Below are 17,525 nucleotides of genomic sequence, written 5' to 3'. Positions count from 1 at the left end.
CTTAATGATAAAGACTGGGGGCCATCCCTTGCAAGGTGGAGAAGTGCCCCTCCATTTCAAAGTCATTTCCAGCTATCCAGTGTTGCAATGTCGAGGCTTCCTGTGCCAAATGTTTAAATATCCCCAAGTCCAGGGGATTTATTACCAGCTGGCTTCCAAAGACCCAACACGTTCTTAATTCACGGACCACCAAAAAACCTGGGCTGATGATGGTGACTCCACTTTGCTTAAACTCCGCAACTGGCCAAGCTCAGGAAGCAAAAGCTGGACCGTGAACCCAGTGACAGAGGTGTCACAATATCTTCCTCTCTGTCACACTCCTCTCATGATGCCAACAGGCTTTTAGGATCAAGCTTGCCACTGCTACACTGTAGTTTCCGGCAAGTCGTAAACTTCCTCATAGGTATTCAGGGTGGTTTTGCTGTTACTCCGTGATGCGTCTTGTATTCTGTTGTAATCTGGGGAGGAAACAGTGGAAATAGAGTTTCAATGCATTAAGTTCTTTCTTTCTTTAATAATTTCTATTTAAAGTCATCCCTTAAAAACACACATCCATCTCACTCAGAAGTTTAAGGTTGCTATCTATCTGTGACATGTGGGTCTTCAAGTTTATATGGATTATATGGATGATGGTGTTTCTGTCACTGTGCAGCTTCCTTGCGAACAAGAACAAAAGATGAAACGCAGGGGCTTTGCTCGAGAATTGGATGTGTCTGGTAAGAGAAAGACCGACCTGGAAAAGGGGTTCCATGTTTGGTGGCAGCCGTGGGATCGGCAGACTACCTCCCAATTGGTGGCCAAGGTAGGATAGTGTGAGTAAGTCTGTCTGGTTAAAAGAAAGCTAAAGCTAAAGGGAAGTCTTTGGCAGAGTTTTGCCAAAACGGGTCTACTAAGGAGAAGCGTAAGGAGCCGAAGTACCTGAGAAAGAGATGCTAGACAAAATTAGAGAATTACAAAAGGCATCCAGTAAAAGGCAACAGGTTGGCAGGAAACCCGAACTCATAAAGGTGATTTCTGGGATAAAACGTATAGGTAAAGTATAGGTAAAGTAAAAAAGAAAACAGAGTTTAAAAGTAAAAAGCAGTCTAATAGTATATTGCTCAAAATGCGATGTTACTATTACCTGTTGGACCTGGATCTTCGTTGATAAACGAAACATGCGTTTTCCATTCGGTCCACTTCACTTCATTTATCCTATTTGCAAGCATACAGACTTTGTCAATGTCATGCCATATCCACCCTGACACAGTTTCTTAACCACAACCAAGCGTTCGTTCAACACTGGTGCATGTTTTGTCTTTATGCGAACAAAAGTAGCGTGCTGCTCGGTCTCTGAACCTAAGTGTACGGTCCACTGGTCGTTTCGTTTTGTAAAAGCAAGACTCAGTGAGTTTCAGTGGTTCTCCCAAGAGTTTAGATTCGTAGGGATGGAAACATTTGAATCCCTCTACCCCGCAGAATGCCCTACATTTACATTTGCAAAACCTTCCTACCTACTCATTTTTAAATGTTGAACCCAAGCAAAATATCGCTGGAAAAATGAATAGGCCGCGTTCTGCCTAAACAGCTTTAAAAGCAGCCTAGGAACATGTTTCACAGTTGCATCTGAGTCCAAATGTTTTATCCTTACCTTAAACAGAGCCGCGTGTCGTTGTCAGCCACTTTGCACCATTCCCCGAGTTGGAATTTCTTCCGCACGAATTTGGGCAGAAGCTTTTCCGTTTCCACGATGGTCCTGGCTCTCTAGTGGCGAAGGGAAAATCAATGGATGACCATTAAAAAGAAGGTGTTTCCCACATTCAAATGCTTTCTGCGGTCGACAGTTATCAGCCTTGAATCAAGGGGTGCATTTGGATGTCTATTTTGGAGGCGAATGCATATGAAATGAGAGGATGTAAACTAAGAGCCATCCATTGCTTCATATTTCCTTCTCATCCCCAAGAAATAGGGTTAAGGAATTCTGCCAGTTTGGCCAATTCAGCATTAGCATGGCTAGTTGCACCAGTGTTTTAAGCATAAGGCTGGGTTAATGAATCTCTTTTTTATGATCTCTGCCATGTACATGTTGATATTTTCTGGGGGGTGCTCCTCACAATAAAGCAGTCTAGTCTTCCGCAGTTGCTAAATCTCCAACCCTACCTGCAGCCTCCAGATGTGTTCGCTCTCCTTGGAGATGTCCTCCACCGTCTCTCCCATCAAAGCGATCAACATGTTCAGCAGCAGCACGAAGGTCAGGACGACGTAAGAGATGAGGAGGAGCAGGAAGAGGATGGGGTACTTGGCGTTCTCGTGGATGTCCATGTCGCCCAGGCCTAAGGTCAAGCGGAAGAGCTCGATCTCCACGCTCCCCAAAGTGCTGTAGTTGCTGCACTTGCTGTCATCGGGGCATGTGTCGACCAGCGCAGCCAGGGCTGGGTTTCAAAGGCAGACAGACGGAGAGATAAAAGGTTAGATTTTTGAGTCTCATAATATAGCCAACGTTTCAAGACTATCGCGATATACTTCCCTGGAAGCCAGCTTGGCCTTACCATTGGGCAAAGTGATAGTGGAGAGGATGGCCCTCCAAGGGTTCCTCCTGAGCTCTCTTCCCTTGTCTTGCAGCTGAGTTTGCCCTTTTTATACCCAAACTTTGGTCCTCCAGGTATTTTGGACAAACTCCCAGAAGCCCCAACCTGCTTGGACAACACTCAGGGATTCTGGGAGCTGAAGTCCAAAACGGCTGGAGGACCAAAGCTTGGGAATCCCTGCCCTACACTTTTCTGCTGCCCTTAGTTGTGGTGGAAGATGCTAACCCCATCAGTAGCATGTAATTCCTGGGTTGGTTTATGGATGCATAATGGAGGTGCCATGTTGTCTTTTGCCTTGGGCAGCAAAATCTCAGGGGTTGCTCCTCCCTGAAGGCTTCTCAGTAAGTTCTATCACGGCTGTCAAGCTCCCTAAAAACCCACAGTGTTTTTTCTTATGCGCTGTCAAGGTCCAGAGCTTGATTAAAACCTGCTGAGAATGCTGTTGCTGAAGCGCTTTAAGGCAGAACTGATGCCTCTGGGAGAGATGAAGTTCACCCATCTCTACGCTGAATTGGATGCAAAATGTACTTCTCGTAAATCTGGGAGATCTGTTTCCATTAGAGGACAGGGAGGTACAACTTTGATTTAAATTCTGTCTTGGGAGCTGGATAAGACTTAGTATAAGAGGACGTAAGGCTGCATATTTCACAAAACGCTCCACCAGGCAGCGGTCAGAAAAGGGTCCTTGGGTTGAAATTCAAGATCGCCGGTGGTATCACTATGGCTGCCATGGGATACCACCGTCTTCCATGAATTAGGACCTGAATGAATGGCCTAACACAGGGACATGGCTTGTGACCAACTACAGTCCATAAATCTCCCCCCACCTTGATTTTATCCAGCCGGGACTACATTTTCAGCAGGCCTTTCAAGGCAAATACAGCATGTTTGCATTGACAAGACTACAAGTTCTTTAGTCTTAACGTTAGAAGTTGTGTCATCTTAACTAGGCAACACCAACCGCCACCCTCCTAAGCCAGGGAAGTGTGTTTACCTACGCCAAATCCAAACAGGAAGACAAGATACACCGCGATGAACTTGATCACGTCATTCAAGATGACCTAAAAAGTAGAAAGTAGTTAAGACCAAGTTTGGCAAGGTGAGAGCCACAGGTTACATGTGGGCTCCCAGGGCCATCATCATCATCATCATCATTATTGGTCCTCAGATGCTCCCTAAGAGACATTTCCACCATGTTTTTGCTCCCTTGGGCCAACTTAGCTCCAGGAGAGGGTTAAAAAGCAAATAAGATGTGCTTCTTCTCAAACAGGGACCCCATTTCTGGAGTATCCTTCCCAGCGAGGCCTGCCAGGTTTCAAGAAACGTAGGAAGCAAATCTACTTGGTGACCAATTAAAGTCTGTGAGTATCTTACGTGTATTAACCCTACTGAGAATAATTCCTGATCAGTCACCATCACCACACTACTTTCCTCATTTAAGATGGCTTGCAACCATTGAAAGCACACATAGCTCATTCTGAAGCATTCAGAATAATGACTCCTGCTTCTACCACAAAAATGCATACTGCACTATGCTTAATATAGGTACCAAATCTTTCTGCGTAAACGTCAGTTCTCCCACGGAAACATAGAAGGCGCTTTGGAGGAAAGGCACCTCACCTGCTGGATCATGACGCTGTAGATCCCCATGGACTGCAACCCCCGGGTGAAGTAGAGCATGTTGGCCCAGCCTAAGGACATGGCCAGGACGAGGGAGACCAGGTGCTCCTTGTAGGAAAGCAGGTACAAGCAGACCGAGAAGATCACCAGCACCGCTTGGATGAAACTGTCAGTTGCAGCAGGAAAGAGAAATCAATCAAAAAGTGAGCCATGGTTTTGGGGTTTTAAATATAACTCAGGTTTCTCTGAAAAGCCTGGAGCTAAGGGTGAGGGCCATATTTAATCCCAGAGAAGTTCTGGCAATGGTTGGCCCAAAGGCAAAAGTGATGGAGCCAAACTGCCAGCATATGTTTAGTTTGAATCTCTTGCCATTAAGCATTTCCATCTTGGATAATGGGGGAAGTCATACAAAGCCTGGGACCCCAATCCTTGGTGACCCTGGGCAAGTCACACTCAGTTAGACTCAGAGGAACGCAATGGCGAGCCTCCTCTCAATGACCGTTGCCAAGAAAACCCTGTGACCGCTTCGCTTGAAGGTTTGCATAAGTCAGAAAGAACTTGAAGGCACACCGCAACAGTGAAGAGCAAGCGAACGTGTCTCAAAGATGTTAGAAATTAACCTGGCCTTTACCTGTACGTAAATTCATATTACAACTCTATCCTTACATTAGACAGATGACGTTGGAAGGGGAGAGAGAGGCTAAAGAATAGCATTTCAAGTGTGCAAAGAGACCAGAGGATATTTCAAACACGTGTCAGCGTTTGCCCTGTGCAACTTACAACGCAAAATGGAACCAGGCGTCTGAGAGAATCGACTGGAGGTCCGAAGGCCTGAGCAAGAAGATGGCGACGCTCTGCAGGTACAAACAGAGAGAGACCGGATGAAGATACACACACAACACACACTAAAAGTAGCAGCAAAGACAACCTAGTAGTAATAGCAGCCAGTGTATCTTCTGGGATTTGCTGGTTAAGGATTAGCCAAACAGATCTCAGAGTCATCCATTTCGTATTTTAAGTCTCTTAAAATATGAGAGGTCGAACCTTCTTGCCTTTAACAGCTGCAAAGATTATAGCTGGGACCCAACACTGTATTTCTTCCGGATCTCACTGGTTCCTCCAGAATCATGGATCCGTCTTCCCCCCTAAAAACATGTTCACTACAACCTTTGCAAAGTAACAGAGCAGAACATGACCCCAACTAGTTACAGGTAACCAAATTACTTGAGACGCATGGCTTCCATGCTCTGTTTCAGAGCAAGTGGAGAGCTCAACGAATTGAGCAGAGGAGTGCTGGATAGAGACTAAAGGGAGATAGCAACTATCTCCATGGCCATCCCAAGACATTTTGCTGCCTGAGGGCAAACAGGACACAGCACCGCCACCAGTCAAATTATTTAGGCCTCTGAGACAGTAAAGACCCAAAAGAAGAAAGGAGAGATAGCCATCCTCTGTCCTTCCATGATATCCTGAACCCAGGAGCCAAAAAGGCAGAGCAGAATAGGCATGATCTCTTTCTCTCACCTCTTTGATGGCGATGAATACGGCCCCCAGCATCACGATGGCTTGGCCTGTCAACTGCAGCCAGCCGAGGTTGTCGGTCATTGCGAGCGGATAAGGAGGCGGCTGTGGAAATGAAGAGAAGGATGGAGAAGAAGGTTGTTACTGACTGGCAAAATATTGCTTTCCTGCTATGTATTTAAATCCCTTGCTTTCGAAGCTGGTTGCTCCCAAGCGAGTTTGGGATCCCTCTCCAAAGATTGCGCTGTGCCGATACTGTACTCTTTAGGTGTTTTAATAGGATAACCATTAGCTATAGTGGTTTACTAGGACAACATGGTGAATTTTAAAAAAGCTTTCTACAACAAGGTGCTTCGTTTCCGTCAGCGTTGCAAGCCACCGTTGTGTTCTGTGTCAGGAGGAAAGTGGGATCTACGTTAATTCATTTCCAAATAACTAAATGAGCTTCTTCACTCAATCCTCCCTTCCCAACACAGGCCCAAAATTTGGCACATTGCTAGGAACAAAGAAAATGGGCAAGTTTCTTCTTGTCCTGACCATAAAGAAGTTGGCGAAGTTGGATAAATTCATCAAGAATAAACCGAAATGAATGTCTCCCTCACATACATTAATCCTGCTGGGTGTTAAAGATGAGGAATCCATATCCACCCAATGGTGATACCTTTATCGAACCAACCCAAATGCTCAAAATACACAATGCAAGCTTTCAAAGCTCCCCTGGCTTCTTCATCAGGCAATGGGTTTAACCATAAAGAAACACATTAATATCCATTTACTCATCATGCTAAGGCTCAGTTTCTACTCCTCACTCAAAACTTCCCAAAGCAAACATTGTTCGGGCGCCCCTTACCATGTCTGCGTGAGGCCGGTAGTAGGAGATCACCGTCAATATGACGTTGTAAAGGAAGTAAAAGCAGCACGACAGGAAGAACATGTGACTGGCGAACCTTTTCCACTTCATCCGGAGCAAGGAATTCAGCGGCTCTAAAGCCAACATTTCGTGGCGATTCTGCAGCGGCGAGAAGACAGGTCAGCGTTGGATAAGCAACTACCAGATAGAAACAAATCATCATAACTGATACTACTTGGACACGGCACATTCAAGCTCCAAGCATGGCTTTTTGCACGGAATCCATTACAGTGGGTTGTTACACTGAGGAGGCCTATAGGGTCTAATGGATAGATTCATCGACTAGAGCTTTAGCTGGTTAATGGAGAGGAAGAATATTTCATTACGGTTATTATTATTTCTTTCGTTCATATTTATAGAAAGAGGTTCCAAGAAAGTTCTCCCCTCTTCCTTTTCCCTCTTCTCCTTCTTTATCTTTCTCCTCCATCTTCCTTCCTCTTTCTCCTTCTCTTTTCTTCTTCATCTCCTTCTTCCTTCTCCTTCAAAATCTCTTCTTCCTTCCATCTCCTCCTCCTTGATAATGATAACAATACTCCAATCCTATGGCTAATTCCAACTCGAGAAGAACAACTGAAGCAATGGGCTTTACGCAAGTGTCGACCCATCAAGGATGAACTCAATGGATCCAACTTGGAATGGGAATGACCAATAATGTTCAGGTGATTTAGATGTACTACAGCAAATAGCTCTCAGGGCAACAGCTGTATCAATTATTATTATTATTGATTTTTCAAGATCTGTTAATAAATTACAATTAATGGCATTCACTAATGAATGTTCAAGGATACAAAAAGAGCCTCAGTCAGATACTGGGACTTTTGGAGGAACAGGGATGGCAGTGGATTGTTGTTGTAAACCTGTTGTAAACTATAATACCAAAATGGTTCGGAGTACTGTAGTTTGGTCTTTAACAATCAACCAAGAGTTGTTAGCTTTATCGAAGACCTGTTCCTGGTGAAGATGAAAAGGGCCACAACTGGTTTATTGACACACATCCAATACCTTCTGCCTGAATTTGAGGAGATGAGGCTCTGGGGACTCACTCACCGCAAATGTGGACTTACCCCAATATTGGTATTATAGACAATGATGTCCAGCAGTGAGTTTTCGGAGGTGGTGTCCAGTTCCGTCAGGTCATAAAGGTTCGACTGCACAGGGCCGTACGCCCAGTCGGTGAATTTCCGGGAAAGGCTCCTGATGGGCTTTTCTTTGATTTCTCGGCTCAGAATGTATCTCAGGATCTAAAAGACGTCGACACAGAGAGCAATCAGAAGATTAAAAATCTGGTTTGTAAAAAAGGAGCCGATAGGATCCCAAGGCACCAGGGAAGAGAAGAGTAATCATAGAATCGTAGCATTGGAAGAGACTCCAAGGGACATGTAGTCCAACCCTCTGCCATGCAGGAACTCTCAATAAAGCATACTTAACAGATGGCCATCCAGCCTCTGTTTAAAGACCACTACCATTCTTCCAGTATTGAACAGCTCTTACTGTCAGCAAGTTCCTCCTAATGTTGAGCTAGACTCTCTTTTCCTGTAGTTTGAGTCCATTGCTTTGCGTCCTAGTCTCTGGAGCAGCGGAAAGAAAGCTTGCGCCATCCTCAACGTGACTCCCCTTCAAATACTTAAACAGGGCTGTCATGTCACCTCTTAACCGTCTCTTCTCCAGGCTAACCATACCCAGCTCCCGAAGCCTTTCCTCAAAAGGTATGGTTTCCAGACTATTCCTTGCGAGGAGGACTAGCCTCAATGCACAGCACTCTCCAGCCAACTTGCGGGGGCCTTTATCCCTTTTGCAAAGGCCACCATTTTGCAAGGCTCTGCTTAAAAACAAAATCTGGCCCCAGTGCTCCAAGCAGCGAAAGGTGCCTAGAAGACCACCAAAGGGTTGCCAGAAGTGGATGCAGTGACATTTGCTCCATCAACCTGCTTTTGGCAAGATCTCAGTGTACCTTGTCTGCCGCCTGCTGGTTAAAAGGGATGTTGGAAGCCAGATATGCAGCAAGGCCCTATTTGTTCAAACAACTGGGCCGCCCTTGGCTCTAAGTTGACACCGGGCAGCTTGGTTTAGTTGCTATTTTAAACTTCCCACAATAACCCTAACAGAATGATAGACTTCTACAGGCGAATTTTGCATGTGATAAGTCCTGAAATACGAAAGCCCAGGATTCTTCCCATTAAGAAACATGTCTTTTCAACCGTTTTCTGAATACTTTCAGATAGTCTTTCCATGCCCCTTCTTGACCGTGCCTTTTTTTGGCCGAGGAGTAGAAAGAAAATGGTTCAACGCTAAGAAAAAACCACGCTGAAGTTTGGACTACCACTCATTACTACTCAATAGCCAACTGTGGAAAAGGACATTAAGAAGAACCCAAATGGATAGCTGATGGCTATCCTGGGAAGTGCTGTCCAAAAAAGTAACTTCCCCAGCCTCAGCGGCTAACCAACCAGCCGACTCTCTCCCTCTTTCAGCCTTTTTTATGGCTTACCTCTAACTTCCCGGTTTTCGCGGCCAGCTGGACAGGCGTCAACCCGTCCTTGTTCTTCATCATCTCCAAATCCCGGCTCCTGCTTTTCAGGAGGATGGCGTCGTACATCCGCCTCACGAAATCGTTTTGCGTCTTGAAGTCTTCCGCTACCGTCACCAAGGCGTGCAAGATGTTGTTCCCTCGGGAATCCTGGGACATGATGTCTGTCTTGCTGTTCTCCATCAGCAGCTGGACGATGTCTGGCTGGTTGGTGCAAGCGGCTAACGCCAACGGGGTTTCGCCTAAGGAATGGGGCAGATTTTAGAGGGGGAACAACGTAATTGTAACTATGGGGGTACCTACCTTGGTGCAAAATAAGGACACTGTCCCCACCATATAAGTCTGAACCCATAACAAAGATCTTTGAGTGAAGCTGGAAGTTGTAGCTCAATAAAGTAAGTAACTCTTCCAAGCTTTGTTCAGAAGTGTGGCCCATGATTGCATTTATCTGTCTCTGTTTAAAGTCACTTTCTTTCTCCTGCAACCTCTTTGCTCCCACAGCCCCAGAACATCGCTTGGACTCCTGGGTCCCCTTACCGAAATAAAAGCCCTCGTATTTGTGCTTCGGATTGAAGAAGATGCCCTGCGCCCGCGCATTGACGTCTGCGCCTTTCTCGATCAGGACCTGGGTGATGTCGTACTGCCGCCTCTCGATGGCGATGTTCAGCGCCGTCTGCCCTGCGGGTGAGAGCAACACAATTATGTCAGCGCACCACGCAAACACAATACCAAACACTCATACGATGAAAAACCTGGCTTTCTTTTGAACGCTTAATAAGCGACAGCAGGGCGTGGGGCTTCTCTAATGAAGGCAATTTGCACCTTTGAAGGAAACCATCTTTCGGTGACAAAGCTTCAGCCAAAGCCCTTTATGCTTCACAGTTCGGTGTCCTTTGACAAGTTGAAGTGTGGCGTAATTGCACTATCTCTGTCCTCTGCCATTTAGTCTTGTGTTTACTAGACATTCGGCAATTATTTTGTCCTCCTAGTTTTGAAGCAAACCATGGGGTTGGGAGTGTCTAGCCTTCCAGATCTTGTCACACAACAACTCTGACTAGCTAGCCATCATAGAGGAATAATGGAGGTTGCAGGCCAACCTTGTGTTATTATAGGCAAATAAGTACAGTGGGCCTTCCACGCTATTATATTTAACCTGAGAGAACTCTCTTCTAGGAATCTCTAGGTCCTCCAGCACAACTTTATGTCAACATCTAGTAGGAATGGACACAGAATTGCACTGGAAGACCTACGGATGCATAGAAAAGTGTTTTCTCTAGGAATCTCTAGCATGACTCAATGGCCAACTTCTGGCAGAGTCGCGCCGGAGGGCCTAGAGATTCCTAGAGAGAACATATTCATCATATCCGCCAATAATCAGACCGGCAAAAGTCAAATGCCACAAGCGTGGAGAGCCAAGTGTATTGCAATAGTCATCTAAATGCCCTTGACGCTTTAATAGATACCTTTGTATGCCTCCTCGGTGTAAGCTGCATTAATAAGTCTTTCTAGGATAAGATTTTCTTCGGCAAATGAGAGTAGCATATTCACGATTTCCTTGGTGTTCTGGTTGATGTTTAACAAGGCTTTCATGAGGCAGGTCTTGCCGGTGTCGGAAGAGGTCATCTTTTTCATCAGATACTCTGTTGGAAACAGAACAAAGCAAGGGGAAAGGAATGGGGGCACATTAGAAAAGAGTGTTTCCAGACGCGGCTTGTGCTAGACAGACTCGCAGAACGTTTCCCCCGAAGCGTTCCAAAGTCACATTTTGAAAATGATTTGGAGAGTATCAAGCAATATGTCTCATTGCTCTATATTACTGTCTCCTTCCATTATATGGGTGATCCCAATGCTGAATAGGATGCTGAGGTCCCCATTCATTGCCCCTATGAATGGAACTGCTCCGGGAAACATTGCTCCCATTCTCCACTATTCCCTGGTTATATCAGGTAGCCACATACAATTGGATTTAAGACGGTAAAAAGGTGCCTTATAGCAGGCCAGGTTATTTAGTCTCTAGTCCAGGCTGCAACTATCAATAAGCTCCACTCCAAGAGCCCAAACAGAGGTGGATGTGTCTTATGATCAAAGATGAAGTGCTGGAGGTGGATCCTAGGATCTTCTAAATAGCTCCAGCCCCTTGGACAAACCCCTTATAGTTCAGACTAAAGGGCCTGGTACGGACACCAGTGCGGCCGCCGTGCCAAACTTTGACCAACCTTGGACCGTCAGGTTCCTGCAGGCGTGTGAGCGTTCCCTCAGTTCTTCGAGAAGGCCCTGGAGTTCTTCTCCATTGCCTTCGGACACCGCCCGGAACAGATACTTCTTCAGTTTTCTCCTGCGGTTGCTTTGCCGAGCGCACTGGGAAGAGTTTGTGCTGGATTGAAAGACAGAGACAGCGTTGTGGTGGTGATGCAGGGAGAAACGGAACCACAATTCAGCCACAATTTATGTTGATCCATGGGTAGAAAACACCCTGATATGATTCACAATAGTATGCAATTACAGCATGCGAGCTTTTGGGTTCTACAGAACTCTTCATCAGGTTGTGATTTTATTTCTTTTTAAAGGGTGCGGAAAGAAGCAACAGAATGCAACCGTTTGCCTCGGAGCCATTGCCATGAAACCTGATGTTATACCGATACCCAAAGATGGAGACTTAAGGTAGATGAATATTGGTAATTTCTGGCAGAATTGCCATCCTAGGATCTTGTTCAACCGCAGACCCCACAGTCAAAACATCTAGCCATCTTTCCAGACTTTTGTGGGTTAGCGTCAAAAGGTAGTGAAGTCTCTACCCTTTCTCTCTCTCATTCATGTGCAATATAGCCTTAAATGAATGTATTACCTGGCAATCTATTCCTGCAAAATCATACCAAGAGACTTTACTTTTGAGACCTGGCACCCCTTTCCCCAAAGTCTTTTGACACCACCCAGGTGTAGGAAACTATCCCTATTTGATCTCCATGTTATTTCTAGCAAGGTTTTCATTAAAGAAGATACGCTCAGGAACACATCTTCTTTGTTGACGGAGATAGACCCTTACCAATAGCTCTCTGCGTTTGGGGTATATTCAGTCATGTCATCCTGGAGAGACTGTGGAGAATCCATATCTTCGCAGTTGGCAGACGTGCTGGAAAATACATTTAGGCATGCAATTTATTCATTTAGCTGCTTTTACAATGTCCCACTTCCTCCCTCTATCCCGCATTTACTCCAGTTGTTGAAATTTTCAAATGTAGTTTGAGCATAGTTAACCCAAAGTAGAAGGAGGAAGCATGCCCTTCCCTGAAGCCTTAGGCCAAAGCAAACCGCTGCAGCCTCTCTTAGCATGTGTCTTCTTCCTCATTAATACTTTTTGCCATCTAGACACACATATCTTGGTTTTTATCTGTGAAACGTTTGTGATAAGTATGCTACAACCCACCTGCCTGGTGACAAGGGGTTGAATGCTCAATGCGAACCGAGCCTATTGTGGTTGTGCCTTTCCTTGGCAATGCAAAGAGAGGGGGAAAGCCCTGTGAAGCGTACATACCACTGGCGGATGTTGGAGTCCATGGGCTTGGAGAAGACGGGCGGCGAGGTCCGGCTGGGCTCCACATTGCTGTTGTCGAAGGCTTCAATCTCGAGAAAAAAGTGGGAACTGTTGAATACATTGGGTTGAAGCCGTGATTAGTCGGGGAGCATAAACATGGAACATCTATCGGAGCATTGATTGATCGCCTCCCTGTATATCTTCTACTGTGCCCACGCTGGCACCGGACGGAAGAGGTTAGAAAGGCTCCCTTCTGGGCCGCAACTCCCAGAATCCTCCGCACTGAGGCTGGCTGAGGATGCTGCGAGTTGGAGTCCGAAAAGTTAGAAATGGTAACCTCCTATACAAAAAGCTCCCTTGATCGGTGGTGCAGTGATAGCAAAAGGCTGGACTGTTTTATCGCTTTGGTTATTCACCTTCTTCCTCTCCTCCAAGGGAACACATACGGCTCTCCTCGTCCTCCCCACACTTTCCCATCACAACAACCCTGCAAAATGAAATGGCTTCTTCCCCGGCTTGTTCTGAACCCATTGAAAAAGGGTGGGAAACTCTTCCATTCCCAGGCTCAGGATTTCCCCGGCGTGAGACGCTTCTCTTTGCTTACCCAGCCAACACAAAAGCGAGTCTGTCTGTAGCAAAAGGGGACAGAAAGGGGTGGGAAAAGGACAACATCGACCCAAGCATCCTACTAGAAGAAGGCAGAAAGAGAGCCGCACATGGCGACTTTTCAAAAGCAAGCATCCCCCTCTCCATCCAAGGAAGTGGGGTGGAATAAAGTCTTGGATTTATGTTAGGACCCATTTCAAAGAATGGCAGAGCAAGATAGGAAGAAGAGGCCCTGTGTATTCTCTGCTTTTGTCGAATTTGCAATGGACGTTTGTATCCTGGGCTGCTCTTGGCACAAAAGGTCAGAGCATGGGAAGAAAACCGTTCGGGGCCACGATTCTTTACTCCATACTCTCTCCAACATTTCACAGAGGAAAACTGGGATGCGTGTGGTCAAGCGACCTCCGAGTATGTGGTCAAGGTGGCCAGAGTTAATAAGGAAAGGCTGTAGTAGGTTGCTTTTGCCATATAGCTGGGCCAGCTTTCTCAGTTTTCATTTGTGAAATGTTGGAGGAGATGCCACCTCCTCCTTCAACCCAACACTCCCTGCGCTCTGGGTTGTGTTGCCGAAATGCCTTATCTTTCAAGGATGAGCTTTGGAAGGCCTTCTTTCCTCAGGTCAGATCATCCAAGGACAACAGAGGACACACCTTTGGAGGAATCCACTAATACAACTTGGGCCATCCAAGGATAATATACTTCTTTAGATGAAAAGACACAGCGCATCCCGTCCAGGAACAGCGAAGGCCTGGCTTCAGAAATCTCCCAGAGGTTGGAAAGGTACAAGAGCAGGTGCCGAGAAGTGTAATTTAAAGGGAGCGAGGGATTGCACTTTTTGCATTTAAACATGCTCTGGGTGCAGTTTGCGCCCGAGGAATGTTGCACGCCACACCCTCCCAAGATTGGGAACATTATCCCGAACCGCCCGCCTTCTTGTGCCAACACTGGAGGCTTCGGCTTGGCAAAGGCATTCAGTTACCAAGAGGGGAAAGAAGAAGAGCTGGGAAAGTAAAAATATCTAAGGAAGATCAAAAGTTACTTTGATCCAGTGTGGTTTGAGCATTGGACTGTGACTCTGGAAACCAGGGTTCGAATCCTTGCTAGCCATGGAAACCCACTGGGCAAGTCCCGCTCTCCCAGCCTTAGAGGAAGACCATGGTGAACCTGTCAATAAATCGGCTGAAAAAACAACTATCTGGGTCCCAGAGCAAAGCAGGCCTAGATGCAAAAATGACTGGAGGATGTCATGCTTTGAACGTATCACAAGACGCTGTGACTCAGAGTAATGCTGGGAAAAGCAGGAGGTAATAGGAAAAGAGAGAGATTGCATTAGAGACGCATTGATTCAGGGAAGGAAGCCAGGGCTGCGTTGAGTTTGCAAGACCTGAGCAAGGCAGTGGATGAGCAGGGATTTTGGAGAGAGATTGCATTATAGATGGGTTGATTCAGGGAAGGAAGCCAGGGCTGCCCCGAGTTTGAAAGATCTGAAGAGGGCCAGGTCTCTCATAGGGTTGCCATACGTCAAAGTCCACTCGATGGCAAACAACAACAACATCAACAACAACAAGCGAGGTATTAGAGTTCTCTGGCTGAGAATTCTAGTGGTTTCTAACTTGCCCAAAGTGAACTTCCATGGCTGAGTGTGGATTTATCTCTTGGCTTCCCAGACTTCTAGTCCATTTGGCTTGCTGAGTTATCCCCTAAACCATTCATTTCTCCCTTCTTTTCTCTCTCAGGCAGCATGTCCTACCTCACTGGATTGGGGTTTTTAAAGGATGAAACAGGATGAACACTTTATGTCATGCTCCAACAGCTGGGTGGTTTACATATAAGTAAGTAAGACTAGTTACCATGTGACTACTTGGTTCGACATCTTTCCGGTGTGGAGCTGCCCCTGGGTGGGAGTTGCGGGGTTCCTCACGGTGGTCCGCGTTCCTTCTGAATACATGGAACCACTTCCGCTGAAAAAACATAGCGCCTTTTTGAGGTAAAGAGGGACACAGAGCGCCTTTCCATCCGGGTCAGTTTGCACTCAGGTCATTTTGCGGTTCGGTGCATCACTGCTTGGTCCATATCAGCAGGCTGTTTATCTCGGACCCTGCAGTGCCAGCAAAGTGCGCAGGTAGTGGACCGTAGTCCTTTACCTGCTTTGAGTCAAACTACACAACGCACAAATAGGAGACTGAATCCCCTGCTTACACACACGGCACAATTTTTTGGAAGCATCCACATTAGAAGGATGACAAAGAAGGGGTCTGGAGAAGCGGAGACCTCCAGCGTTGCAACTGCGCATCTGCACTAAACGATGCCACAAACTTTGAGCTGGAAAAGAGCACAACTGTAGCCATGCGTGTCTGTCTACAACAAGTGAGGGAAAGAAAAGCTGCCTCCAGAATCCTTCGCGGAGCATGCGGGGACAGCGATAGAGAAAAGGGAACAGTAGATAAAACCACTTCACTAGCAACATGTTTCAAAAAGCATAGATCTAGCCACCAAAGTAGAAATCATTAGAAAAGCAGAGACTGGTGGAAATGTTTTTCGATTCAAAGGTTCAAAATCTTTTTTTGTCTACTTAGGCAGGGCTTCCCTGACCGAGTTGTTTCATTTCACATGAACATATTAGTTTTGGATTTAAAAAGTGTGCTGAAATGTGTTGAGATGCTCCTTATTTGTGGCGCATGAGCCAATGTTATTTCTGAGACCCAATTGTCTGCTATACATAACCGATGTGCCCCTGGCCTACCTTTTCTTGGTGGAGGTGCTTTCGGCTGGCCTCTTCTCCTGCGGCCTCCCTGGCGGAGCGTCCGGCGGGTTTGCTTTCTTGCCGCCCATGAGGGGCACCATCTCCTTGATGTCCTTCAGCATCGTCCTAAAAGAGAGGAGACTTCCGTCAGCGGACTTGGGAACGTTAGGCAGGAGGAAAAGAGAGCATGCCCTGCGTTTGCAAGGCCTCCTCCTCCAGCAAATGTTCAATGTCACGGTACTCAGTTTTTACCCAAACCACGCTCACCAGTGCCAAGATGCCAACCCCGGTCTTCTATAAACTTCCCACCCAAAAAACCCCACACTTTTCTGCCACGAGAACCAGAAACTTGGGGTCCGATTCTCCAAGCGGTTCAAGCTACTCAGGGGTGATTTGGAACGAGTTACACAACAAATCCCTTTCTAAGAAGTTACTTTCTGAGCTCTGCATCCTCCCCATGCGCACACCTACCATTGTCGGTGCTTGAAATCTTCTCTTTGCCGATTTCAAACCGGCGGCCAACGCCAACGCTCAGAAGTTGTATTGGGGCGAAACGGGACGTTGCCCACGAGTTGCACTGAGATCTCTTAGGCAAAAAGGTGAGGGTTGGGGAGGGAAGTCCTATGAAAGGCCACCCCCTTTTTTCTCCCAAAGAGTGGGGCAAGAGGTGTGCAATCTTTGGGTCTTGCCTCAAGGATCCTGGCACGGTTTTCCGGCTGGGTTGTGTCATATCCTCCTTCGATATCTCACTCTTCAGGCTGCAACACGATCTCTCTCTGTCTCTCTTTTGTACATTCAAGTACAAAGAGACATCACATGTTGCTTTATGTAACTTCCCTCCTGGTTATTCTGATTCGCTTTAAACTAAAAAGATGCACCACTAGATTGCAAAGGTATTGGAAGAGGGTCCGCCAGGTGAAGTGGTTTGAAGGCTGAGATTTGGGAGACGCGGGTTCAAGTCCAAGGCAAATGTACAGCTGCAACAACAACGTGAAAGGAGAGGCCAACTCTTGTTATCTGTTCTCAATATTAGGGGTAGACTGCTCTTGCAGATGGGAGCCCCATTGAGCGTATGGCCAAGGGCCCCCAACTTCTCCTGCACGCATTTGCTTAACTCCTTCCTTCCGCACTTCTCAACACAGTCAACCAGTTATGAAATGCACAAAGTACTTCCTTACTGATTTATTCGTCACTTACAAATAATCTCTTTCTTATTCCAGAGAGCCGAAGGTGTCTTCCGCGGCTATGAGGGCGGCCAGAGGGAAATCTGAGCAAGCGGCGCTTGTTACCTGGTTGTGTGTCAAAGCAACAAGGGTTGACATCCCTTCTTCTACACAACGATTGAAGGTTTCTCTCCGATTTTCATGCCAGAAAGCCTCACAACTGAGCTCCTCTTCGAGCCTCGAAATGCTAAAGGCACTGGATCCAGTCCGATCTCGGAAGCTGAGAAGGGCCAGCCCTAGTAAGTACTTGGAGGGCAGTGGTTTGAGCACAGGATT

At 46.5% G+C, this 17,525-nt stretch overlaps 3 protein-coding genes across 3 annotated transcripts in view; 2 read left to right on the top strand and 1 right to left on the bottom strand.

Moving 5' to 3' along the window:
* SHPK (sedoheptulokinase) overlaps positions 1-17,525 on the top strand; it is a 938,822-nt gene that overhangs the window by 825,420 nt on the left and 95,877 nt on the right. The window lies entirely within an intron of this gene.
* TRPV3 (transient receptor potential cation channel subfamily V member 3) lies at positions 405-12,752 on the bottom strand. The gene is made up of 15 exons (XM_042442355.1): positions 12,678-12,752; positions 12,189-12,275; positions 11,362-11,519; positions 10,609-10,785; positions 9,683-9,823; positions 9,107-9,387; positions 7,683-7,859; positions 6,559-6,717; positions 5,712-5,813; positions 4,968-5,041; positions 4,188-4,353; positions 3,562-3,628; positions 2,140-2,411; positions 1,631-1,743; positions 405-1,194 (listed from the first exon to the last, which is right to left on the bottom strand). Exons 1-15 carry the CDS (start codon positions 12,698-12,700, stop codon positions 1,101-1,103), a joined length of 2,091 nt encoding a protein of 696 aa, XP_042298289.1. The 5' UTR covers positions 12,701-12,752; the 3' UTR covers positions 405-1,100.
* The window catches only part of LOC121916842 (transient receptor potential cation channel subfamily V member 2-like), a 26,703-nt gene continuing 18,551 nt past the window's right edge, over positions 9,374-17,525 (top strand). Inside the window, exons 1-3 of the mRNA XM_042442354.1 lie at positions 9,374-9,829; positions 15,020-15,115; positions 17,247-17,488. The gene's annotated coding sequence lies outside the window, so the exon portion shown is untranslated. The remainder of the gene's footprint in view (positions 9,830-15,019; positions 15,116-17,246; positions 17,489-17,525) is intronic.

Source organism: Sceloporus undulatus, chromosome 11 (genome assembly GCF_019175285.1).
Source record: "Sceloporus undulatus isolate JIND9_A2432 ecotype Alabama chromosome 11, SceUnd_v1.1, whole genome shotgun sequence".
Taxonomy (NCBI): Eukaryota; Metazoa; Chordata; class Lepidosauria; order Squamata; family Phrynosomatidae; genus Sceloporus; species Sceloporus undulatus.
Note: the sequence above shows the minus strand (reverse complement) of the source record. Positions and strands in the feature narration are given on the sequence as shown.